The 27,122-nt window shown below is 39.5% G+C and overlaps 1 protein-coding gene and 1 pseudogene across 1 annotated transcript; one reads left to right on the top strand and one right to left on the bottom strand.

Annotated features, from left to right (window-relative positions):
• Nucleotides 1-339: 339 nt before the first annotated feature.
• PXT1 (peroxisomal testis enriched protein 1) lies at nt 340-21,256 on the bottom strand. The gene is made up of 3 exons (XM_019738720.3): nt 21,080-21,256; nt 6,866-6,996; nt 340-979 (listed from the first exon to the last, which is right to left on the bottom strand). The coding sequence occupies exons 1-3, from the start codon at nt 21,249-21,251 to the stop codon at nt 875-877; spliced, it is 408 nt and encodes a 135-aa protein (XP_019594279.2). The 5' UTR covers nt 21,252-21,256; the 3' UTR covers nt 340-874.
• Nucleotides 21,257-22,278: 1,022 nt separating this feature from the next.
• LOC109450936 (heterogeneous nuclear ribonucleoprotein K pseudogene) lies at nt 22,279-24,503 on the top strand (annotated as a pseudogene).
• The last annotated feature ends 2,619 nt before the right edge of the window (nt 24,504-27,122 follow it).

The raw sequence follows: 27,122 nt of genomic DNA, 5'->3' as shown, positions 1-27,122 counted from the left end.
GAGAAGAAAAGAAAAGAAAAGAAAAGAAAAGAAAAGAAAAGAAAAGAAAAGAAAGAAGTTTAAGGATCTGTTCCATGCCAGCAAGCAAAAACCAAGGTGATGATAGAACTACACAGGTGCCTGAGACAGACTAAAAAAATGGGGCCATTTCCCTTCGGAAGAACAAAGGCGATGCTATGTAGGATTTAAGTCTAGGAAATTATGAGCCCATATGAGCAGGACTAAGTGGAATCCCTCCTTCACAAAAGAAATATGCACAGGTGCTTTATGCTGCATAAAGTAACAATATTTATTTCATTTTTAAATTAATACAATTTTTTAAATAACACTTTTCCTACAAAGAACTCAAGAAACATATTCAGAACTTATAATTTATAACAACAAACTTTCTTAATACCTGTAATACTTCTCAAAGAGGGGAGAGATAGACAAAAAGGAAGGAGAATCAGGGCGCTGCAGATATGGACATGGGCAACAAGAGTGGGGCCAACAGGTCGCTGGCGGTACCCAGGGATGGCCCGAGAGAAAGGGCCCATTTCTGTGACCTCTGGTTTGTGGATGAGATCAGTTTCACTCATGGAAGGAAATTCTCAAGGTGTCCTTACAAGGAGCATTGGGACCATCCACAGTACCTCATGGTTTCTGAAGTCCACCTTGGGCTCTACCATGAGGCAATCACAGACCTCTCACAGCCGGGGGCTCTGAACAGACAAATGGTTGGCAAGTCCGCAGTTCCCCAACCAACCAGGCATAAACCAACAGTGACAAGTAGAAAGAGAGAAACACAGAGAAGGGTCTTCTTCCCATCTGTCCCGGTGGGATTCATGTTTCTCAGAGGGTAGAAAGAGAACAGAACTTGACATTTACATTCCTTTTACATCAAATGGTTATTCCAGAGAAAGCGCAACAACACATGAACTCCTCCGAAGAAAACTAAGACAAAACGAGCCAGTGCATCTCTGCCTTCCTGTTGAAAATCCTGAAAGAGAGGAAGAGAGAGAGGGTTTTTTTTAAAAAGGCAATAGAATAATGCAAAGTTAGAAATTCAATATTAATATCAGTTCAATCAATGCCAAAAACAAGCTTCTTGGGCTGCTTTATGAACTATACGAGCTGAAGGAGACTGTTTTGATCTGTTCCACAATGCCCGTATCTTCCACACGACCTTGGGAAGTCTTCCTCTAGACGTGTTTTCCCATCTTGACCATCAGCAAATGGGGGCCTCTTCTCACTCTTTTCAGGGCTGATCACCTCTTCCTCTGGCTTCCCAGAGCATTTTCTTAGTCCTCTCAAAGAAGCAAGGAGGTTTGCACAGAACTTGGGTGGATGAAGAGGGGAGGGAATATGAGCAAAGCTGGAGGTGACAAAGAGCGCCGCGGGTTGTGGAGCTGTGAGTAAACGCCACTGTTTATAAACGGACATCAAGAGAAGGAGGGTCAGCTACAAATGGCTCTCCCTGTCCCTGCCACTCCTCCGGCAGTCAAATCTCAACACAGCTACCTCAGTTGACTGTTGAAATGCGGCTGCTCTGCTCGGTGCTCTCCAATGGCTTAGCCTCACTCAGAAGGAAAGTCCTTACGGTGGCCTCACGGTCCTAACTAATCTACTGCCAACCCACCTTTCGGATGGTACCTTTTCACAACTTTCTCTTTTACTCAGTTTCCGTCATACTGGCTTCCTCACTATTCTTCAAACATGCCTGCCTCCAGCTGCTCTGCCCCCAGATGTCCGCGGCTCCCTCCCACACTGTCAAGGCTTGCTCAGAAGTCACCTTCTCAGGGAGGTCTTCCCTTAGCACCTCTACTTAAAAGTGTAAATCCTCCAACACTCCTCATGCCTTTCCTTGGCTTATCTTTCTCCAAAATATTTATCACTGTCTGATAAATGATATATTTTATTTATTTATTCATTTGTTATTTGTCTCCCTTTTAGAATATAAGCTCCATGAGATGAGGGAGTTTTGTCTCTTTTGACCACTGCCATATCTCCAGTACCAAACAGAGCCTGACACACAGTAGATACTCAATAAATATTAATTGAATAAATGAATGAATGATAAATCATTAGCAGCAGGTTAAGGAATTTAGACTTTGTCCTGTAACTGGGAATCAATAGTGGATTTTTTTCCCTTTTATAATTTATATCAGTTAAGAAAATTGAATGAATTTCCTTCCAGCAAGGCAGACAAGGAAATGTATAGAGCACTGAGTCAGAGGCTCATATATTTAAATTCCAGTTTTGTCACTTAGTTGCTGAGCGACATTAGATAGGTTATCGAATCTCTCTGAACCTCAACTGCTTCTCCTAAAATACTTATACCTCTAACTGATAGGGTTACTGGGAGAACTGAATAAAAACATGAGTGTTTTCAAAGAGTACCTGGAAAAGATTGTTTAATAAATATTAGCTTCCCTCCCCTCTTTCTAACAAACTAAGAAATTCCCTGTGTCATTCTGTATTACTGTGTCATTCAAGCCCCCAGAGAAAACAGATAGCATACCCAAATTAGGATAATTCAGGGAGAGTTAAATAGACCATCGGCAAAGGGGGAGGGGAACACAGTGGGTGATGCTGGGAACTGCAGAGTCCTTACCACTCACTCCGAGGCCTATAGGGACAGGGAGGGGGCAGTTTCTAGAACCCAGAAGAAAACAGTCCTTCCTGTACAGAAAAATTTCAAAGACACATTTAAGATCCTAAAAGTGATGGGAAGACTATTTTTAAAACACATGTGATATCTAGGAAAATTACATGCCCCAGATTAAAAAAAAAAAAAGACCAGGTCCTTGAATCAAAACTCTATGTAACTAAATAGAAAAATAGAAGAAGTTATTTTGAGAATCAAGGCCTATTTGAAAACACAGAATGCTTGCTTAAGAGAAAAGAATAAGAAGGCAAGATATGTGACAGCTCAAGGACAATCAATTCTGCAGTCAGAACTATAACTTGGTGAGCTCCTTACTAAGGAGTTCTAAGAGCAAGAATAAAAGTTTCTTTAAATATATCAAAAGCAGGAAGAGATCTGGAGAATCAATGTGACCACTTGATTAAGAAAAGTACAAAAGGTGAATAAATGATGACTTTATAGGAAAGAAATGCACCAGGCCAGATTTGAAATTCTGTTGAAGTTGGTTGATTTAAGCCTTGAAGCAGCAGAGTAAAACCCTCGACATTTAAGAGCCAAACTTAGGAGAAATTTTTAACATTATTTTTTAAATGTGCTGTGGTCTGTTTAAAAGTGTTCTAAAATGCAATTTTGTGGTACAGGACAAGATATCTTTAAAAGTCTAGGTCAAAGCCAGCTTTATAAAATGCTGCAAGAAAAGCTAGGGCAGGCATAAGGATGGACATATAGATCAATGGAATAAAATCTAGAGTCCAGAAATAAATCCTTTCATTTAGAGTCAATTGATTTTTCCACCGGGTTGCCAAGACTATTCAGTAGGGAAAGAATAGTCTTTTCAACAAATGGTAGTGGGACAACTGGATACCCACATGCAAAAGATTGAAAACAGACTTTTAACTCACACCAGAGAAAAATTAACTCCAAATGGATCAAAGACCTAAACTCAAGAGCTAAAACTACAAATCTCTTAGAAGAAAACAGGTATAAATCTTCATGACTTTGAATTAGACAATAGTTTCTTAGATATGACATCAAAAACGCTAGCAACAGAAGAAAAAAACAGATAAATTGAACTTCGTCAAAATGAAAAACTTTTGTGCTTCGAGGGATACCACCTAGAAAATGAAAAGACAACCTACAGAGTGGGAGAAAGTATTTGCAAAAAATATTTGTGATAAGGAACTTACATCTAGAATGTATAAAGAACTCCTACAACTCAACAATAAAAGACAAATAACTCCATTTTTTAAATGGGCAAAGGATCTAAATAAACACTTCTCCAGAGATATACAAGTGACCAATAAACACACGAAAAGACACACACCATTAGCCACCAGGGAAATACAAATCAACACCACAAGGAGATCCCACTTCAAACCCAGGAGGCTGGCTATAATCAAAAAGACCGTTAATAAGAAATGTTGACAAGAAGGTGGAGACACTGGAACCCTTGTACACTGCTGGTGGTCACAATGTAAGGTGGTACAACCACTTTGGAAAACAGCCTGGATATTCCCCAGAAAGTGAAACGCATAGTTCTCGTATGACACAGCAATTCTACACCTAGGAAAGTACCGAAAGGTACTGAAAGCACATGCCTACACAGAAACATGCACACAAATGTTCACAGCATCATTATTCATAAGAGACAAAAAGTGGAAACAACCCAAATGCCCATCAACGGATGAATAAATAAAATGTGATATATACATACAATGGAACATTATTTAGCAATAAAAAGGAAATATTGACAAGTGCTACAACATGGATGAGCCTTGAAAAAAACATTATGCTTAGTGAAAGAAGCCAGACACAAAGGCCACATTTTGTATTATCCTACTTAATATGAAATGTCCAGAATAAACAAATCCATAGAGACAGAAATTAGACCGGTGGGGTGGGAGGAAAAATGGGAGGAAATGGGAAATGACTTCTATTGGGTTCAGGGTTTCTTTCTGGAATGATGAAAATGTTCTAAAATTGATTGCAATGATGGCTGTACAACTCTGAATACAATGAAAACCATTAATTTTACACTTTAAATGGGTGAATTATTTGGTATGTAAATTTTATTTCTCAATAAAGTTATTTTTTTGAAAAAGAGAAAAAAGCTGGGGCCATTCAGTGTCAATGTATTCAGCTGCAGAGGTAAATTTCAGACTTATCAGTAAATTACAACTTCAAAGGTAAAGGAAAGAAAGAAAAGGAGGCAAAATGGAAAAGAAAGTTACATAAAGCAGTGACCTCTTGATTGGGTTGAGGCAAACAAAAAATAGGTGGTTGTGATTTGTCCTCCTCTGGTCTCTCCTTTTCCGAAAAAACGTATATATTACAAGGACCCATGAGTATTCGGAGAGTTAGCTGCTCAAGAAGCAGCAAAGTTGAGCTAAAGACTGTCTTAGAATTCATAAAATACAGCCATTGGTAAAAACTTTCCTACAGAAGAAATTGAAGGGTAGAAAGAATACAATAAATATCATGAGTAGGCTGTAAGAAATGCTACATCATAAAGAGATGTTCAACGCTAAATATTGAAAGGGCAAAGACAAAAACAAACTAATTTTTGGTTCAGATAACATTTACTGATCATTTTCTGTGGGTCAGGCTCTGTTCTAAATGATTTACACAGATTCTGTCATTTAATTTTCATAACAGGTAGCTATTGTTATTATTTCCATGTTTAGATGAGACCCAGGGAAGTTAAGTAACTTGCCCGAGGTTGCATAGTAAATAATGGTGAGCCAGGCTTTGGATCCAGTACTGGGACTCTAAAACCAGCACATTTAACACCTTACACCTTAGCTGAACAATCAGTGAGCAGAGTCCATATGTAAGTATCTCCTAGGCCCATCAGCTCCAAGTCGTTGTCCCCTGCCTGGAACACTTTTCCCCTGGGTATTCCCATGGCTCGCTCCCTCACTTCCAGTCTGCTCAAATACCACCTCCCCAGAGAGGCCTTCCCTGATTGCCCATCCAAACCACTCTCCATCACTCAGTATCTTCTAACCCTGCTCTGAGTCGCATCCTGTCTGACTAGACTGTTTATCGGTTCGTCTGTTCTAGTATCTGTCTCCCTCCTGGATTTTGAGATCTACTAGTCGGCTCATCTTCGGTCCTGCTCTCTGCTCTAGCTGCCAAGGCAGGGAACTGAGCCTGGCATATAGTAGGCACTCAATAAGTATTTGCTTGAATGAAATTGGTCCATCAAATGTTTTATTCGATTGTCCGTATTTATTTCATCTATGTTTCTTTCTTGCTTTTAGTAGTGCTATTGCTGGGACCTTCCGTTCATGTTTTGTCTCAGGGAATGTTTTCTTTGAGGGAGAGGCTGCATATTGTCCACATTTTGACCAGAACATGAAGGAGGATATGGCACTCCCTGAAGCCAGCATGGTGGCAGCAGCAGTGACACACAAGAAATCATCACAGGACAGGTGAATTGAAGGGCAAGAAGTTGGGCCCTGAGGGGCAGCCAGCTCTCCTCTCTCAGACCCTATGCCATCATTCTTTCTGCTGCCCACTGCCAACTACAGTCTGTTCTGGAGGAAAACTAAGCTGGCCGTGGATTTCATCACTCCTAAGATTTCAAACATGTATCATTATTCTTTCCTGTTTTCCCCTATTATCTCTTCTAGTAATCAGGAGAAATTAAGAAATCGGCTGGAGAGAGGCTTAGATCATACCTCTGGGTTGCTTCAGGACGACAACGACAATCGAAGGCAGAGGCTCTCCTCCTTGACCTAGAATCCAATTTACCTGGGGAGCTTTTAACATGCCTGATGCCCAGGCCACACCTCATGCCAGTTAAATCAGAATGTGTCCAGGTGGGGCCCAGGCATCTGTAATTCTTAAAATTCCACAGGTAATTCTAATATGCATCCTAGTTGAAGGGTGTGGAGCAAAGTCTCTCGCACTTTAATGTGCACACAAATCACCTGGACCGTGGGTAAAAAACCATGGGTTGTGATTCCAGCATTGTGGGCTGGGATTTGCACATCTGACCAGCTGCCAAGTGATGCTGAGACTCCTAGTCCATGGACCACAGTTTGAGCAGCACGTGTGAGATCAAATACTGGCGTGGAGTCAGGCTCCCAACTTTCAGATCTAATGTTTGATAACCCAGACATTATAAATCCATGTGTTCTGCTCATTCCTGGGCATCCCAGCCACCTGGCAGCCATTGTTCTATCTGCTCTTTCCCCCTACCTGACAGGCCCTTGCTGGAGAAACAGGTCTCACCTCTTGAACCATCCTTTGATCAATGCTGTCCCCAATGTCCTTCAGCTGCGTGGCCAACTTGTGGATTATTTCCTCCTGGTGATGGTTCTGGCCGATGCTATTCTCCTTGGGCTGAGAAGGTGTACTGTGATCTGCATGAACAGAAAAGAGTTCAAAAGAGACCCCTCCATTAACTCTCTGTGAAATTACTCACCACTAGTCACCGAAAATTGTCTTAGACAATGAGGGAGGAAAACCCATCATCATAAGTAAGGATTATCAAAAAACAAAGTTTTGCACTGGAATATTTCTGTCCAATAGAAATATAATCCAAGCGACCCCTGCATTTTAAATTTGCTAGTAGCAAAATAAATTAATTTTAGTAATGTATTTTACTTAAGCCAATATATGCAGAATATTGTCATTACAAGATATAATCAATATAAAATTATAAATGATATGTTTTGCATTCTTTTTATTATACCTAAGTCTTTGAAATCCAGTATTAATTTATACTTGCAGCACATCTCAATTCAGATGCTAACTTTTCACTGGAAAATTTTGATGTGTATTTAGATTTCATGAAGTCATTTTAAAAAGTGGATTCGTATATCCAAGTTGTTCCAAACATAATTGAAAGTTTCCCAACAATTAAATCAAGTATCTGTTTTTAAACTTAATTAAAATACAATAAAACTTAAAATTCCGCTCCTTAATTGCCCTGGTCACATTTCAAGTGCTCAAAAACCAAATGTGATTAGTAATTATTACATGAGCGCAGGTCTTTGAAGTTTGTAAAGTAGATTTTTCCGTTTGTTCTACCATGATCCTTGAATGAGTTCTTCCAAACCCTACTTGCTTCCAGCAACCAAAGAGTGTTTTCAAGCAGTATTATGAGTAAACTGCTGTGCTGGGTGCTTTGAGAAACTTATAAAGAATTAAAAGACAAGGTTTCTGTCCTTAAGTTGTTCACAGCACACTGGTTAGGGATGAAACAATTTCCAAGTGCTTTAGGAATACAGAGAAGAAGGAAATAAATTGGGGCTAAACTAGCTATAAGTATGGCTTCACAGATACAGCAAGTTTTGCATTGAACCTATTTTGTTCCAATAAAATTTGAGGACTTTGATTTGTCAGGCTTTGTACCAAGAGAATAAGCCCTGCCTTCAAAGAGTCTAGTAGGAGAGAGACACAGACTACAATTCAGCATGTTCTAGTAAGAACCAGGTCTGCGCAGCGATCAGGGAAGACGTCCCAATGAAGATGAGATCTGAGTTCAGTCCTAAAGGACAAAGGACAAATAAGAATTATCCAGGAGAAGAAGAGAGAGATGGGGGCTGGAACCACCCGGGAGGGAGTGGCAAATAGAAGATTCCAGGCAGAAGGATCACATGAGCAAGACATGGGCTGACAGACAGGTTTTGTGCATAAACTCTAAGTATGCAATTGTTGAGAGGCAAGGAGTGATGGGAAACATAGCTAATGGGCAAGAGCAAAATCGTGAAGGCATAGTAAGAGGCTTGGACTTTCTTCAGTAGAGCTGGGGACCCACTGAAGGGTCTTAAGCAGGAAATTACATGATCAGATTTGCTTTCTATCTACTTCCCTCTGGAATCAGACTAGAAACTGGTAAGACAGGCAGAGTATGTGTTTAGAGGCTGCTGCGAAGGGGTTGCCTAACAATAACTACCATGCTCACCACAGGCCCGACTATCATGCATTACTTTACTGACGACTCCCTCACAATGCCCCCGGGGACATTAGCCCTTGTATTACAGATGAGAGGGCTGTGGTTTAGAGAGTGCTTTTAAATCCTGGCTCCACCTTGGAATCCTTTGGTGGGGGTCAGGGTGGGGGGAGGGGGGTGCTTTTAAAACTCCCGATGTTCAAGCCTCATTCCATTGCAATGAAATCAAGATCCTGGGAGTTGGACCAAGTGTCAGTGCTTTTTTTAAAGCTCCCAGGTGGTCCTCCTGTGCAGCCAAGTTTGAAGACCACTGGTTTAGAAAATAACTGAGTAGCTTGCCTAGGGATTGAATGTGAATGAGTGTGAGAGGCAGGATTTAAATCCAGGTCTGCCTGGCTGCAAAGCTCATGCTCTGACCCTTAGCATACAGCGCCTGAACTAAAACAGTACTAACTGAGGGTGGAAGGGTGAGAACAGAGTCTATAAATATTTATTAGGAAGCAGAATAGACCGGAATTTAGTGACAGATTAGATGAGAAAGGTGAGGGAAAGGGAAACGCCTACTTTTCCATCTCCGCACACTGGAAGGGTGATGGCACCACCCTTCTGTACAGAAAATGGGGGTCAGGAGAAGACAGGTATGGAAGGCAGAGGAGGTGGGGAGAAAGAGAAAGAAGAAAACTCAAGATTATTCATAAACTTGAAGTACCTGTAGGACATCTTAGCAGGCATCTGGATAATATTTGAAGCTTGAGATAGCAGAATTTAAGATAAAGATTTAAAAGTCATTGTAAATTCATTTATTCAATAAAAGCACAGGAGAGTAGATGAGATATTTCAGAGTTTGTAGAGTTGATGACAGAACCTCTGGATAAGACTGCTGGTTAACAAGATAGGCAAAGGGATGAAAGCCTACAAAAATGACTGAGAAAGAACAGTCAGAGAAGAAAAAGGGGAATCAGGAAAAATGGTGTTTCCTAATCTTTCAAATCTTGTTGGAAATTTCCTTCTAAAATGGAGTGAGAGACATTGTTACTTGGTTATCTGCGGTATACAGAATATAACTGTGTGAGTGTGTGTGTGTGTGTGTGTGTGTGTGTGTGTGTGTGTGTTGATGATGACGATGGTTCAGAATCCTGACACACACCTTAGGGTACTTGTATTGAAGCTGCCAGTCATTGTCTGACTTGCCCACACCCCTTCCAAGAGAGTCCGTCCTGTTGCCTAAGCAATCAGGAAACCACATGGCCCCGCCCCAACCCCAGGCCACAGTTGAATGGATCAGAGATGGACACCTGACCCAAGAACTAATAATCCATTGGCTGGCCAGGTACTCAGAACCTAGTCCCAAAAGGGTTCAGGATCCCTTTCTCTCTGTTCAATGTAGACTCAGGAGACTAAGGGAAGAGTTGGCAGTGGGACCGGTAAAACTACAGGATTATATTGGGCCCAGAATAAGTTAAAGTCATTTGCAAGTCAAAGTTATGAAGGGGAAGGAAACATTTAAAGGAGAGGCAGGGGAAGCTGGATGACAGAAAAGAAGTAAGCAGACACTCAGAAAGAAACCAAAACTAACCCCAGAACTGCCTCAGAACCTGAACCCTCCAAGTTCAGTTCTTTTTCATAAGCACCCTCACCAGAAACCACAGATTTCTGGAGGTGACTGGAGTGGGTTTCTCTTCTTTGTAACCAAACAAATAATCATAAATATCTATATCAATCACCAAAGTCCAGAGATGTCCAACGTAGATAAAACTGTGCAGGCTATAAATCCGCTTCAGCACAGTCCGAAAGCAAAATTTAAAAACTAAACTCCTTCTACTAGTGGCTTGTATTTTTGGTCACTAACCCATTCCTAATAAAAGTTGAATGCAAAATGATTGAGCTCTCCTGTATTTAACCTGTATATGTTATTATCTGCTGGCTAAAGAGTCAGTGTGCCTATCCTATAGATATGTATATAATAAAATTACACCACCATATTATAAGAAATACTATAACAGGAAATAAATCATTAAATCAAAGCTCTAAAGTGACCATATATTAGAGAAGTGAGAAGTCTTGGGACAAGAGCATTAAAATGAATGAAATAAAAAAGCAAAACTGTATTAGTTTCCAAGTATTGAATTTTTAATATCCAGAGGAAAAAAGCATTTCATTTTATGCTGGAAAGTTGTGTGAAGGTGCATATACCCAGACAGAGTTCTGAAAATAAAACTATAGTCTAAACAGCCTAGTGGGGAATTTGAAAAAAATCTCATGGTTAATCTTTTTGCAAGAATAATTCCTTTGTAAAGCAAATTAAGTTTCAAGGCATTGGAACTTTAAAAAATATTGTTGTATGTTGAGAATCCTTTACAGGAAACTTTGACCAACTGTCCCTCCAGTTGCATTTAGGGAAACTTTTAAGCAAAGATGCTCTTTAGTGCTTCCACTGTCAGCTATAATGTGGATATTTTATGTTCTCATACGGTGGCCATGCTTTCATAATCTTGATTGTGTTCATTAAAAATAAAGGTCTGGGGACTTCCAGTTCAAGACTGGCACTGGCCTCTCCATTTCTCCTAATCCCTCCAAAATCCCACTCAAATGGAAAGTATAAAAAAGAATAAAGCCACAACAGTGAAGAGAATGGAAGGCAAGATCAGCAGCAGATGAGAGAGCTGTTCGTGTTTCTGGAAGGCAGAAAGGAGATGAGACAAAAGATATGGACAAATGAGCCAGACAGAGGAAGCACCAAGAACCTACCACAAGGGCCCCTGAGGCTAGACCCCAAGGCTGGGAGAGGGAGACATGCCATTGACTGGAGGTCTGAGAAGAATCAACTGCACCACTTGGTACCAGTGACAACCCAGCCCACTATACCCAGCACAAATATCAGGCAATCAATCAACCAATCAATAAATCAATAAATCCCAGACCACTCTTCTCTAAGGGAAGAGAACAAATCTTGAGAACGCTAAAGCTTCTTTATGAATGCTGGTGCCTCCGATTAAAGGTCTGTTTGTTCTGGTATTTGAAGAACTTGAGGCCAGAAAGCCAGCTCCCTAACTCAACTCCCCAAAACCTCCCTCCCTTCCCCAACTCAGAGTCCCCACTCACAGGGGAGCCCTGGAGAGGCAGTCAGGCATAGTGGTAAAAATTTTAAGCCAGATCACTTGAGTTCAAATATGAAATTGGCTACAGATAAAACTATGTAACCTGGAGCAAGTTATTTCATCTCTCTATGCCTCAGTTTCTTCAACTGTAAAATGGGAATAGTAATGTATTATTTCCTCAATTCTAAGATTTTTTTAACGCCTCCAAAATCAGAATGTGATTATAATCATGTCATATTTCAACAGCATTGTTTACCTTTTTAGTAGTAAACAGAATAATGGTACATCTTACAATTGATAGAATATTAAACTTAATGAAATACCATAGTAACTGCCTCATAGAGGAGTTGTTGAGATGATTAAGTGAATTAACGTATTTAACCTGTGCAGGACACTGCCTGGAACATGAATGAACAGTATGTAAGTGTTAGCTACTGCCACCACCTGAGAAAACAGTCCTAGTCACATAACAGCAGACAAAAATCGCACCAGCTACCCAGTCCATATTTCTTTAAAGTAACAATCATCAGGCAATTGATAAGAACCACAGAATGAAAGTGAAATACCAGATAAACAAACAAAACAGTAATCCTGAAGAAAACCAATATAGTTCAGGCAACAAAAGAGAATGTTTGCAAATTCAAAAGTGTATGTTTAGATAGAGTTAAGAAAATATCACATTCATGAAACAAAAGAGGATGTACGACAAAAAGTATAAGCCTAGAACAAATTCTTTTAGATTTTAAAAACATTAAAAATTAAAAACACAATTGATGGTCTGAAAAATAAAATCAAGGAAATCACTCAGAAAAAAAAAATCAGAAGTTGAAAAATAAGAGAGAAAAGACAACTTATATAGAGGACAAATATGAAAGACCAGCATCTGATTAATAGGAGTCCCAGAAAAAGAGAAATAGAGGAAATTATCAGAACAAACAGCTTCCCAGATTTGGGACACCAAACTTCAGATTAGAAAGTCACACACACCAAAAAAAGCCCCACCAAGTTCTCAGAACAAAAAATGGGGAAATAAAAACCTCACCTCTAGACCATATTGACATTTCAAAACACTAGGCGTAAGGAGATGTTAAAAATCTCCAAAGACAAACATGGACTAGTTTGGCAACTGACTTCCCATCAACAATGGATACTAGCATAGTGGAACAATTAATGTCATCAGGATTTTATAAAAATTATTTTCAACCTAGAATTCTATGCCTAGCTAAACTCTCAATAATATGTGAGAGGTGAGAGGTGAATGAAGACATTTGCGGATATGCAAGGACTCAGAAAGTTTTTCTCCCGCACACAATTTCTTAGGGAGTCTCTTGAGGAAGCATTCCAGTAAAGCAGAGTAAACAGAGTATGACCAAACCAAGAAAAAAAGACAGAACATTTAGCAAAAGGTGGGCCCAACTTGTGTGAAGGCAAGTCCCAGGATGATAATGGTGCAACAGGCCTAGAGACTAGCCAGATTAGAGCAAGAGATAATCTCTAGAAGGGAAGTCCCCAGGAGACAGGGCAATTTGATTGAAGAGATAGTATGATTGAAAATTTGGGGAAACTACAAATCATGTGGGAGAGGGGAAGAAAGGCAATGAGGAAGTACAGAAAATAAAAGGTCATACAGGAAGTTTATGGTCCAAATGTGAAGCAAATTAAAATGGGGCTTAAGTTTAAACCGAAAGAACTGTTTTAAGGTTTTTTTCTAAAATGATATTCCTCTGTGTTAAATTTCAAAGTACTTTACCTATATGACTGACTAGGCATAATTTTAAGCAATTGCAACTTTAGACTCTTGTTTCATTACTGGCAGGTGATTGTTCTCAGGGAAAATCACTCCAGTACATACAGTTTTTATTGCTCACAGCCATCCCCCCTAATTCCCAGAGCCTTAAGGCAGTTTGAAGAGTGTTTACACAACCTTTTATTTTTGGAATACTGACACAACAGTGGGATACAAATGACGATGAGGGTACTAGAAGTCTTGGCGTCTCCACATGCTGAGCCATCTACTTCCAGATTGGAAAACACATACCTCCCTTTTTCAGAGACAAACCACCTCACCAGAACTCACGGCTTTATCTCAAACTCAGTGTGGCTAGTGCTTTAAATTCAATCACTTTGAATATTTAAATCTTTCAAATACGAAATCAACAGTAGTTACCCCATCTTGAAGGACATAGCCTCTCATAATCAATCAAACATGTTATAGTTGAATGTTCAATTCCTAATAATACTTAATCTGAATGATAATTACAAAATAATTTGCTTAAACTTAGGACTACTAATCAATCTCTGGAAGGCTCAGTCTCTTAGCAAGGACAAACGGATCCTTTAAAAAAGGATTGCTGGTATCCATCCAGAATTGAACTATAACAACAGACAATCGGTCACGCAGTAAGGATGAAAGGAAGTTTGCAGGACAGTGAAGTGTGAATTTGAGCTACCAGACTAGACTTGGCATCAATAAGTGTAGACTCCTCTTCCAAGAGGTACCCTGATGAAGGAATGAAGGAGAAAAGCAGTAGCAAGGGGAACAGATGTGTTCCCCTTGCTAAGATGAGAGACTTGAGTAAGTTTATAAGTTGAGGAGAGGAATTAGAGCAGGAGTAATGGAAAGGAGAAGATAGCACAGGGCAAATTGTTGAGGCAGTCTCGGAGGTTTAGGAGGAATGAGAATGAAAACACATGGAAGGGTGGGCTTTGAACAGGAGGGGCATCCCCCTTCCTTCGAGAATAGGATAGGAGATCAGGTGCGATGCTCACAAAAGAAGTCTGGAAGGAGGAGAAAGGAGATTCTGGTGTTTACCCAGGATATCAGTTTTTTGTACATGAAGCAGAAAATTAGGCTCGTTGCTGAGAAACACAGGGATGCTGATGTGGCTGAAATGACTCAGCAGCAGAAATGGAAAAAAAAACACACCAGCTGAGCAGAGTGGTATAACAGAAGCTGAAGATGACCATCCGCCCTACCCCAAAAGAAGGAACAAAGATGTATTTGACCTTGATGTGCATTCTCTTTCCAGCTGGCAAGGATCCTAAACTTGTAACTAAAGAAAAGAAAAATTTATTGTATCGTCCCATAGGGGAAGGTTCAAGTCTTGGCTCAGTTACTTTCTAATTTCCTGTTCTTAGGCAAGTTACTTAGCTTCTTGTGCCTCAGTTTCCTCCTTTGTTAAAAGGGAACTTAATATTATTATGAATATTAAACAATGATGTTCATAAAGTGCCCGGTTATACCAAAGATCTTATATTACATGTCTCAGCTACCACTGCTAGACTTGGTGTTACACAATATTTCCATAGATACAATAAAGTAAACCAAGGTTACTCGTTTTTAACTTTTAGAATCAACTGAAGAGTTGGTTGGGAATGGAGGTCAGACTGTAAATGTTAACAACTTTGGCCACATGAAAATAAAAAGGTACAGAAGACAAATAGGGGGTGGAAGGCTGAATGAGAAGAGAGCAGGGAAGTTAATATCTTCATCTTATCAAGTGGCACGCCATGTGATATTGCTGAAAATATAGGAAATGAAAATAGGAGTTTAAGTGATGTGTTTACAAAGACAAAACCAGAAATATTAAAATAATAATTTAATTATCAAACGTGAAAAGAGAAGATACATTATGAGTTAAACCTCATCTGTCATGTCAAGGAATAAAAGGATAGCATCAATTTGATAAATCAAAAGATAGAGGAATGAACACATATTATTTAAAACAGTGGTTCTCAACTCTGGCTGTACATGACTATCAGCTTTGAGGCCTAAAAAAACCAGTTTTGTTGGTCTGGAAATAAAATTATACATATGTGTTTTTCAATAGCTCCCCAGGTGCTTCGAACATACAGCCAGGATTGAGAATCACTGATCTAGAAAACTGGAAAACATAGCCAATTAAATAGTTGCCCTTCTGGGAATGGACCAGTTGGATGGGGTAGAGATGAAAGGGAGAGGCTGAATATTGACTTTACATTCATTCACTCAACAAATATTTATAGAAGGCTTTGTATGTGCAGGCACTGCTTTAGGCCCTCTTCACAATAAGCTCTCCAGCACCAGCAGATTTGTTTCCATGGACATAAGTTGCTTTGATTAAAAAAATGTAATGCAACAAAAACACAACATCATTACCTGAATCCACACTTTTAAATACATTGGGCAACTAGCAGGAACCACTGCTACCTGAGTGGAAAGGCCAGCCACTTGTGTGGGGTGATACAGTTGGAAAAAACAACCTTTCACAAGGGGGCAGCCAAGTTGTAAGCTGACTGGGAGAAGACAAAAACGGAAGGGTGCCTAAGGCAACCCATTTCACAGTGCCCTCTCGCCTACGTCCAGGGCTGCCCAGCTGAGTTTGAAAGTTAAAAGCTCTGAGCGCAATGGTCCCCAGAGCTCCAGGACCCTACCACAGAGTAAAAAATGAGAGGGAAAGGATAGGATGGGACAGGAAGGGACAAGGTCTCAACACATTAAATCACCTCAGCCCAGGGTAAGCCCCTAAGTAGGCAGCTTAAATAGTGAAATATATGGCTCTTTGATCAAAATTGCAACCTCACTGCCTGTCCTTTCAGTTTCTATTCTTGCTTTCAAAGGTATCTTGAAACACGCACATACTATCTCACCTCAAGGCATTTTGAAATAACACACTAATGATTAATTGACACCCCAGCAAGGATTATTTGACAATTCCCCGAGAAAAAGTGAGGGAACCAGTGAAGGCTGAGAGCTCATCTATGAGAGAAGGTGCCCAGGGAGAAAAGGGAACCGAGTGGGGAGACCCTCCCAACAAATATCACCTACTTCAAAACGGGTTTAGGGCCAATCTTGCCTGTGCCAATCAAAAGTATAATGATTTGCAACTATTTCACTGATTAACTGTCACCTGGGAAATACAAAATCTGGTACATCGTCTGCACTAGGAAGATGGATTACAAGAAGGGCAGAGAAGGAAGGACCTGGAGATAGGATGCAACAAAGGACTGAGTGTGCCAAAAGCAAGCGGTGTGTGTTTGCATTCCGGATCTCAACATAATAACTATTTACAGTTTGTGCATGTCTGACAAACTAAATGGGGAAACCCTTGAGGCTGTGTATCTATTTCATAACTAGCTCAGTGCCCTACACATACGCAACAGGTATTATTGATTATGATTGTAAAGATGCAAGTTTATCTAAGGATAAACTTTTAGTTTGTCTTGAGGACAGCTCTCCTTCCATTTAAAGTTGTAAAATAGCAACACTAATGCACACTCACATATTTTAAACTTTTGTATAGAACCTTATCAAAAGCCCAGAGATACTTTCACAATTGGTGGTGGGAGTATAAATTGGTACAATTTATACCATTTTATACAATTTCTCTGGGGGGCAATGTATCTATTTACCAAATTTTACAAATACAAATATGTTCAAGGTTATTTGTTGTAGCGTTGGTTTCAATATTAAGTGATTGGAACAACCCAAATGTACATGAATAGGAAACTACTTAAATAAATGATGGTACATCCACACAATGGAATATTATGCCACTATAAATAAAAATGAGGAAGCTCCCTAAGAATTAATGCATAAAGATCTCCAAATCATGTTGTTGGGTGAGAAAGAACAATCTACTTAATATGCTACTACCTTTTATCTAAAAAGAGGGGAAGTATAAAAATCTATACACACAATTATTCATATTTGCCTTAAAAATAACCTCAGGAAGGATACCCAAAGATTAAGGACAATGATTGCCTATGATGAGTGATGAGAGTGGGAACTGAGCAGATGGTAGACAAAAATACAGAAGCGCCTTTTCACATTCTTTAGTTTTCCAACGATGAAAATGTATTTTTTTAAGCATTTACATAGCACTTAAAATATGTCAGCCTCTGTTGCAAGCCACTTAAAAATTAGTAACTCATTTATCATTATTCATTTATTAACATGTTTATTCAAAATTTAATTTTAAAAGTTTCTCAGAAGTGTCATAATGGTATTGTGGTTATGCCGAAAAATAACTTTGTTCTTGGGAGATAATATGTGGATTTATTAAAGATGAAGTTAATATGTCTGCAACTTTATCCCTAATGGTTTAGCAAAGAAAAACATCTGTGCCTGATTCGTGAGTGTGTGTGTGGAGAGAGAATGAGAAAAAGAGGTGTAAAAAGATAAAGCAAATGTGCCCCCCTCAAAAGGTAAATCTATGTGATGGGTATACAAGTAACCATAAACTTATTCATGCAACTTTTTTGTAGATTTAAAGCCTCCCAAGGTAAACATTGGAAGGGAAAATGTATCTCAGAAAAGTCCTCAAACCTTAAAGAAAACATTTCTATTCAGTTTCTACAAACTCTGCGGACTGGTTTTTCAATTCCCTTAGAATATATCTCAACTTATCTGTCTTGCCTCCTTACCCTTCTCCCTGAACCTTATGTTCTCACTAAATTGTCTTGTGACCAAATCTTCTCTGAAACATATCTCAAAAATTACTGTCCCTTAGATGCCTTTTTTGAGTCTTCCAAAATAATGTGATCTCTCAGTACTACGAGTATCTATAATACTTTTACTGCTATTGAGATACATCATATTCTACACTTTGTTAAAATCTTTGAATGTTTTTATTATGTAAAACAAGAGATAATGCATACTAGATGTGTATATTAGTATACTTACCGACTGGATAAACATCATCTATAACGATAACTGTAGGTTACAGGTTACTTCCGAAGAACTTGGAATTGAAAGAAAAAAATCAATGTCTTCCGGGAACTACGAGGCAAGATTAACGTCCTTGTATGTGTAGTGGAAACAGCTGAATTGGGCAGTCTGTGGAAAGGGAGAGGCTACCAGCTCTCCCTTGCACAAGCTGCTCCCTCTGCCTGAAACTCCCTTAACCCCGTCAGGTGTGGGTCCATCATGAGAGAAGCCTTCTCTAACCCCCTTGCTAGGTAGGGCAAATCTCCATTATAGCATCGGGACCTCTTCTTAGAACTTATATTTAACATTGGTATGTGTAATTAACTTCTGTCTGCCTCCTTTACCAGAAGGGAAGGGGCTGTTATTGTTTTTGTTCACCATTGTCACCCCCGTACCTAGCACAGTGCCTGGAATATAGGTAGTAGGCCCTAGTCCTTTTTTGAATGAATAAAAAAATGAAAATGTTTCCTAGAAGAGGGAGTTACTCAACTTTAGAAGAAGAAAAAAAGAGGCAAAATGAGCACCCAAGCACTCTCAAATGGAGAGAGCGGCTGTATTCAGTAACTGGACCCTTTACTGACTTCTACAATTATATATCCATTTATACTCCTTATACACATACATACATGTTTTTAAAAAATTCTTCCCTTTCCCACCAATAATTATTGCATTTTTAGGGGTGGGTAGGGTCTCTTTTTGCTTTTACTCATTTTTGTTTTCCCACGAGTTTCTAATTTCCCTTAAATGACAAATCTGGATGGTTTCTCTGGATTTCCCAAGACCTTACCCACCCCCTCAACTTTCCGAAGATAAAGTGGCTTTCAGTTCCCCATACAAAAATGATGTTTTATTTTTCCCTAAAGAGTTGTTCATACGTGCAGACTTCCCCAAAGAAAGAGATAAAGGTCGGCTGCAGCGAGCCACTTTCCAGCCAATAATGACCGGAGGTTTCCATTTTCAGTGTCATAGCCCCGGACAAAAGCCGAAGGCAGGAACAGCTTACTCAATAATCAGCTTACTCGCTAAGAGTTTTACTTTGGGCAGTACTGAGGGGGTTTTGTTTGTTTGTTTTTTAAGGTTCTCTGCAGTAAGCTTCCCCAGGCCCTCCGAGCGGCGTCCGCGGCCCCACCGCCGCTGTGCTGCCCACGCCTACTCTCTCCTGGGAAAAACGCGCGCTCCGCCGGGCGGTTTGGCGGCAGAAGTCACGTGGGCCTGCTTGGCCAATGGGGAGCGTGCACGGCGCGCGGCGGCCCGCGGAGGTGTCCTGCGCCCGCGGGGGCGCACCCTGCTCCCTCCGGCCCACTGAGGCTGGGGCTCCGGGTGCGCGGATGCCCTGCTCGGCGCCTCTGATTAAATGGTGGTGTTGTCCACGCCGAACTAACAACACCATGTCCCTCTCACACCGCCCCCTTTAGCTTGCACACGCGCCCCCCCCCCCCCCCAAGTCTTCAGCGATATCATGAACTATAAAGCGGGGAAACGCGCCGCTGCCTCCTGGGCCAGAAGAGTTTTCGAAAGGAAATGGGAGGCTTGTGTGGGCTGACCTCTAATTGCGGGATCCGCCGTGGTATGCACCCACCAGACTAAAATACCACTCACAAGTAAGATTTTACATACATGGTAAAACGCGAGTTCTAGGCATGAAAACAAATATGTAGGTTAGGTAGTCTGTTTATAAATCAAAGGCAGTAACATTATTAACTCTTCACCCTTCCGTTTTTGAGATGAAATTAGGAAAGCATTTCGGGTAAATGTGGCTGCAGCCCACAGGGCACCTCAGAAGGTACCCATCAGCTTCACCGGGAGTCTGTGAGGATCTAAGGTACAGTGAGTGTGAAAACATTGCAAAAGATTTATAATAAAATGAGTTCTAGAATAGTGATGATTGCACAAGTTTGTGAATGTACTAAAAACTATTGAATTGTGCACTTTAAAAAGTTGAACTTACGGTGTATGAATTACATCTCAATTAAAAATATGTATATGTTCTAGAAGGTATTCACAGGTGACAGAATCTCAGGCTTTGAGAAATAATTGTTGACACCTGCACAGATGAAAATTCAAAATTTTCATCATCTGAGTTCTTTCTGGAAAATGTACACCATATTTGATATGGTAGCAAAAGACTATCAGGAAGCTTGAAATTTCCACTTTCTCGGTGGCATATAATTCTTTTAAAATTGGAGAATCGTTTGAGATTAGTTTTAATAATTCCTGTCATGTGGCTAGCATATATTTAAGTAACTCTAAAAGCCCAAAAATTGGACCCCAACACTCTTTAATGCTCTCAAAAACCTAAGACTTTAGTTTTCCAACATCCTGGGACATTTAGAAATTACACATTTTTGCAACACAAAATTTCAGGTTTATCTTTCCTTCGTGTTCTTTTCTATGTTGGCAAAATCAAGAAGGAACCTCTACTGAATTTTTCCTACCTTAAGAATGCAGACATTGTCAGGTCTCTGTTTAAAGGCAAATTTTTATTAAAAGATAAATTTTATCTATTTTAGTTTATTTGGAGTCATCTTAATTAATTGTCACATCAATGATTCAGGGCTAATAAAAATTAAGACATTTAATACCATGAAGCAAAGTCAGGTTAGATTTTTACTACCTAGAACTTTGATGAATAGATTTACCACTATCTTCTTATAACTAGTTAATGTTTAAATAATCTACTTAATGCCCAAATTTATATCCTCAATGCCAAGAAAAATACATGCTAAGTAGAATATTTCTCTTAGTTTAATACAATGTCTTACCTGGGTCCCTTGGCATGGCTAAACCTGGCTGGTTGCTGACAAGTCCGGTCATGTATGCCTTCTGAAAACTGTATTTCACCCACAGTGATTTGCAACAATGTGTTACTTTGAGAGAGGGATTCACAAGTTCTTTAGGTTCACAAACAATAGCATCATGTTTTTTCTGCTTCATGTTTTTTCCCTGTTGAAAGATATATTTTCAGAGGATTTCTCAGTATATATTTGGTATGTTAGATGAATATTGATGTTCTAACAACACAAGCAGCCTTTATTCCATACATAAAAGAGTTATGGATTTGAGTGGAAGATGGAACATGGTGATCTCTAAGGTCTTTTTCAACTTAGATAAACATCTCTCTGTGTTCCTTGGTCTTTAGATCTGCTACACTACCCTGCATCCGCATCTCCCAGAAGTTTTTCTTCACCTTTTCAATAGCCACATTCCAGCAATGGAATGAACAGTCTAAATTAGTACACATAGAAAAAGAGACAAATTAGTGCAGCCAAAAGAAAAAAAGTAGATAAAAAACCTAGAGGTAAGGAGGAATGGAGATGAAATACATTCTGTGTCCTACTTCGTGTGTGTGTGTGTGTGTGTGTGTGTGTGTGTCTCTGTCTGTCGTTAATCCTCCATATACTCAGTCCATCGCTACAATCTCTACAGACACCAATAAAGGCTATTCTCCTGCCTCCCCCTTTTTTCTAATACTGTAGCACAAATCCAGTAAGTTAAAGAATTGAACTAAGACTTTCATTGTCTATCAGTGCACTTAATTCTCTTGACTTAAAGGTTGGCTACAAAGTCTGACTTTCTATTTTACCCTCTAAATCTAAGCAGTTACTGGAAAAGAAAGGAATGGATAAGAGAGTTCAGGCCATAAAGAACAACTAAAGAAAGTAATAAGGGAGGCCTTCAGCGGCCTTAGATCCAGTAAAAATATGTGAATCGTATATGTAATTTTAAGTTTTCTAATAAATACATTAAAAAAGTAAAAAGAAAGGTAAAATTAATTTTAATAATATAACTTAACAAAATGTATCCCAAAATAAATCCAAAAATTATTTCAACAGGTAATCAACATACACGTCTTTAATGAAATAGTTTACATTCTCATTAAAGTAAATCATCCAAATCTGGTATGTATTTTACACTTAAAATACATCTCAAGGCAGACGCGATTATCCTGTTTCTCTGCCGCACCAACCTCGACGTCTTTGCCTATGTCCCGCTTGTTTACGGCCTATAGATTGGTGTGTCCATTTAATCCAAGAAAATGGAAACTGACCAGCCAGAGGAAACCTTCCCCAACACCAAAACCAATGGTGAATTTGCTAAACGGCCTGCAGAAGATATGGAAGAGGAACAAGCTTTTAAAAGATCTAGAAAGACTGATGAGATGGTTAAATTACGCATTCTGCTTCAGAGCAAGAATGCTGGGGCAGTGATTGGAAAAGGAGGCAAGAATATTAAGGCTCTGGGTACAGACTACAATGCCAGTGTTGCAGTCCCAGAGAGCAGTGGTCCCGAGCGCATATGGAGTATCAGTGCTGATATTGAAACAATTGGAGAAATTCTGAAGAAAATCATCCCTACCTTGGAACAGGGCCTGCAGTTGCCACCACCCACTGCAACCAGCCAGGTCCCGCTCGAATCTGCTGCTGTGGAAGGCTTAAATTACCAACACTATAAAGGAAGCGACTTTGACTGCCATCTGAGACTGTTGATTCATCAGAGTTTGGCAGGAGGAATTATTGGGGTCAAAGGTGCTAAAATCAAAGAACTTCGAGAGAACACTCTGACAACAATCAAGCTTTTGCCAGGAGTGCTGTCCTCCTTCCCCTGACAGTCGTTCTTATTGGAGGAAAACCTGATAGGGTTGTGGAGTGCATACAGATCATTCTGATCTTACATCAGAGTCTCCCATCAAGGGATATGCACAGCCTTACGATCCCAATTTTTGTGATGAAACCTATGATTATGGTGGCTTTACAATGATGTTTGATGACCGCCGTGGGCATCCTGTGGGATTTCCCATTTAGGGAAGAGGTGGTTTTGACAGAATACTTCCTGGTTGGGGTGGGTGTCCCATGCCTCCCTCTAGAAGAGATTATGATGACATGAGCCCTCGGCGAGGACCTCCTCCCCCTCCTCCTGGTCAAGGTGGCCGGGGAGGTAGCAGGGCTTGGAACCTTCCTCTTCCTCCACCACCACCTCCTAGAGGAGGAGATCTAATGGCCTATGACAGAAGAGGAAGACCTGGAGACTGTTACGATGGCAGGGTTGGTTTCAGTGCTGACGAAACGGGACTCTGCAATAGATACATGGAGCCCTTGAGAACGGCAGATGGCTTATGAACCACAGGGTGGCTCCGGATATGATTATTCCTATGCAGGGGATCGTGGCTCATATGGTGATCTTGGTTACTACACAAGTAACTATTCCCAAAGATTTGGCTGGATCCATTATTGACAAAGGTGGTCAACGGATTAAACAAATTCGTCATGAGTCAGGAGCTTCGATCAAAATTGATGAGCCTTTAGAAGGATACGAAGATCAGACCATTACCATTACAGGAACACAGGACCAGATCCAGAATGCACAGTATTTGCTGCAGAACAGTGTGAAGCAGTATCCAGATGTTGAAGGATTCTAATGCAAGATATTTTTTCTTTTTTATAGTGTGAAGCAGTATTCTGGAAAGTTTCTAAGACTAGTGAAGAGCTGATGGAGTCCTGCATCTTCTTTTTTTTATCTGCTTTTGTTTAAAAAGCCAACAGTCCTCTGCTTCTTAGGTGTTCTGCATTTGAGGTGTAGTGAAATCTTTGCTGTTCACCAGATGTAATGTTTTAGTTCCTTACAAACGGTGGGGGGGAGGAGATGCAAAAACTAACATTGAAATTTTGAAACAGCAGAGTGAGTGAATTTTAATCTTTGTTCATTGCTGGTTAAAAAGGAAAATTCCCCCTATGTAATTATTGTGAACACCTTACTTTGTGGTCATTGTAACATTTGGGGGTGGGGGAGACAGGGAGGAAAAGTAACAATAGTCCTTATGTCCCTGGCAACTATTCAGAGCAGTGTGCAGAATGTAATGCTGTTTTGTAAGAAATCTTTTATGATTTTTGAAATAAATTTAGTGAACCTATTTTTGGTGGTCATTTTTTTTTTTTAAGACGGTCATTTTTCAAATGGCTAAATTCCCCAAACCACCCCCAAACTAAACACTAAGTTTGATTTTCAGCTCCTGTGTTGGAATAAATAAATGCATCTCTTGGACATAGGCAAAATATCTTGGCAAATTCAGTTCTGGTGATTTCTTAATGGTTTGAAAGTCCATTGCTTGTGAAGAAATTCCATCATACACATTCATGCTTATAATAAGCTGGGGATTCTGTTTGTTTTGCAAATGGCTGCCCCTACTTTGCAGCAGTTTTCTATGTTAATAATTGGGAAAAAGAACTAAGGTGGGGAGCAGTACTACAGATTCAGTAATGGTATAAGTATATACCAGAAGCCTAATGGCAACAGGTTTTATTAATCAGAATAATACTTGGTTATGGAAGTGACTGCTTATATATATATATATATATATTCTTGTTTTTCAATTGTATGCAAATTGAAAGAAAAAGGTGTACTATTTCTTTGTTTTATGTTGGATAATGTAGGAAATGTTTGTGAAGAATTCAAAAAAAAGATGAAAAAGTTCCCGTGGTTGTTTTGTGTAGTATCTTGACATTTGTAATAGTTAAAAGTTCACTTCCAAATAAAACACCTATAATGCTAGAATCGATGTTTACCCAATTTGAACAAAGGTTACTTGGCACTTGTAAAATTTGTTAAAATGTTCCTCTTGTAAGGAAATACAGTAAGCTTAAATTATGGGGGGAAAAAAAAACCTCTTGGGATATGGACCAGCCACATTTCGGGTGCTCGGTAGTTACCTGTGGCCATGACTACTGTATTAGACAGTATATAGAGTAAAGCTGCATTTCAGCTTTAGCAGAAGAAGCAAGAATTGAAAAAAATTACACTAAGAGAAAGGCAGTAAGAAGCTAGCTATCTCAGCTATACAAACCAAGGCAGGTGACATCATCAGGTAGAATTCTGACTCATCATTTGTACATCAAGTGTACATTTTCCAGCGTAGAATGAATGCTACTTTGATATTTTCATTGTTGTAATTTGGGCCAGATTAGAGGAATTGGAGCTGTGGGATGAAGGGCTGTGAGTTCCTGGGCATTTTTTTGGCGCCTTGGGTATCCTGACATTTTAACTATACTCATCAGGCAAACTTCTGACCTTAATTTTATTTCTCAGGTAAACCTTTGATTGGGAAAATGACATGCTCACCAGCTAATGCATCAGAGCCAGATAAGCCCTGGATTAAAATTATTAAATTACTAAATAAAATGGGCAAAGTTGATAGTCAAGATGCAGTTACCAGGTGAGGTTCTTATTTGAAAGAGCCAGCTGATAGCTTTATCCTTCAGCCCCTTGTGAAACTGTCATTTTACACTAATTATTCATATGGCATTGCTAGATAACTGACAATAAAACACCTAACCATGGTCTTTTGAAATAAATGACCAAGAACGTTGGACTTTATTTTTCCCAAATAGGTTTTTATTATAATTTTCCCAAACAATTCTGCAGGATGTTAAGAGGTATTGATTGAAAAAATAATCAATTCTAATTATATTTTTCACCTAAAATTTAGGTTTAAATATATGCAATAAAAACACTTTCGTGTAGTTATTATTATTATTGGATAATTGCCTTTGGGAAATGGTGTGCCTTCCTGAAAACACCAGGAAATCCCAGGATTCACAAAAGCATGATAATGGATTTGCACATGGAAGGCTGGGCAACCATTGAGCTGATATATGTGGCCTATTTAACAATCATTGGTTTATGTTAGGTATCTTGTCTTATTATTTCAATATATATACATATTTTTCACTTAATAAAAGCTATTTTTATCTACTTTGTTTGGAGGTTGTTCTGACATAAAATTTAAAATATTTGAGTGAAGTTTTTTTTTTTTAATTTTCAGGTTTTTTTGTTTGTTTTTTATTGGGGAATATCGGAAAACAGTGTGTTTCTCCAGGGCCCATCAGCTCCAAGTCGTTGTCCTTCAATCTAGTGGCGGGCGCAGCTCAGCTCCAAGTCCAGTTGCTGTTGAACCAGCAACCTTGTTGAGAGCTCATGCTCTAACCAACTAAGCCATCCAGCCACCAGAGTGAAATTTTTATCATTTCTTTCAGCAATGAATTAATCTATCAGTCCACATTTTGCTGTCTGTGTGCAGTAGATTGAATAATGCCCCCCCAAAGATGTCCACATCCTAATCCCCAGAACTCGTGACTATTTCACCTTACCTGGCAAAAGGAACTTTGCAGATGTGGTTAAATTAAGGCTGTAGAAGCAGAGATTATCCGGGATTATCTGGGCTCAACCGAATCATATGGATACTTATAAGAGGGCGGTAAGAGGGTCAGCGTCAGAGAAGGAGGTATGACAATGTGAGTAAAGGTCAAAGCTATGTGAGAAAGAGTCCATGAGCCAAGGAATGTAGGCAACCTCCAGAAGCTAAAAAAGGCAAGGAAACTAAGAAATGCAACCCTGCCAACCCATTTTGGACTTCTGACTTCCAGATCTGTAAAATGATAAATTTGTGTTGTTTTACGCTACTTAGTTTGTGGTAATTTGTTTCAGCAATACAAAATGTACACACTATTTTAATCTGAGTACATATTAAATTACTGTGAGTACATTATAATTTTAAAAGAGTTGTTCATTGTAAAATAAATTTGAGGGGCGGCCGGTTAGCTCAGTTGGTTAGAGTGCAGTGCTCTTAACGACAAGGTTGCTGGTTTGATCCCCACATGGGCCACTGTGAGTTGCGCCCTCCACAGCTAGAGTGAAACAACTACTTGACTTGGAGCTGATGGGTCCTGGAAAAACACACTTAAAATAAATAAAAGTTAAAAAAATAATAATAAATTTGGAAATAGACAAGAGTCCATATCATAGTATAGTGTT

The sequence above is a fragment of the Rhinolophus sinicus genome, chromosome 2, assembly GCF_057876585.1.
Source record: "Rhinolophus sinicus isolate RSI-liver-muscle chromosome 2, RSI-T2T, whole genome shotgun sequence".
Taxonomy (NCBI): Eukaryota; Metazoa; Chordata; class Mammalia; order Chiroptera; family Rhinolophidae; genus Rhinolophus; species Rhinolophus sinicus.
This window is presented reverse-complemented; position numbering and strand designations above follow the sequence as displayed.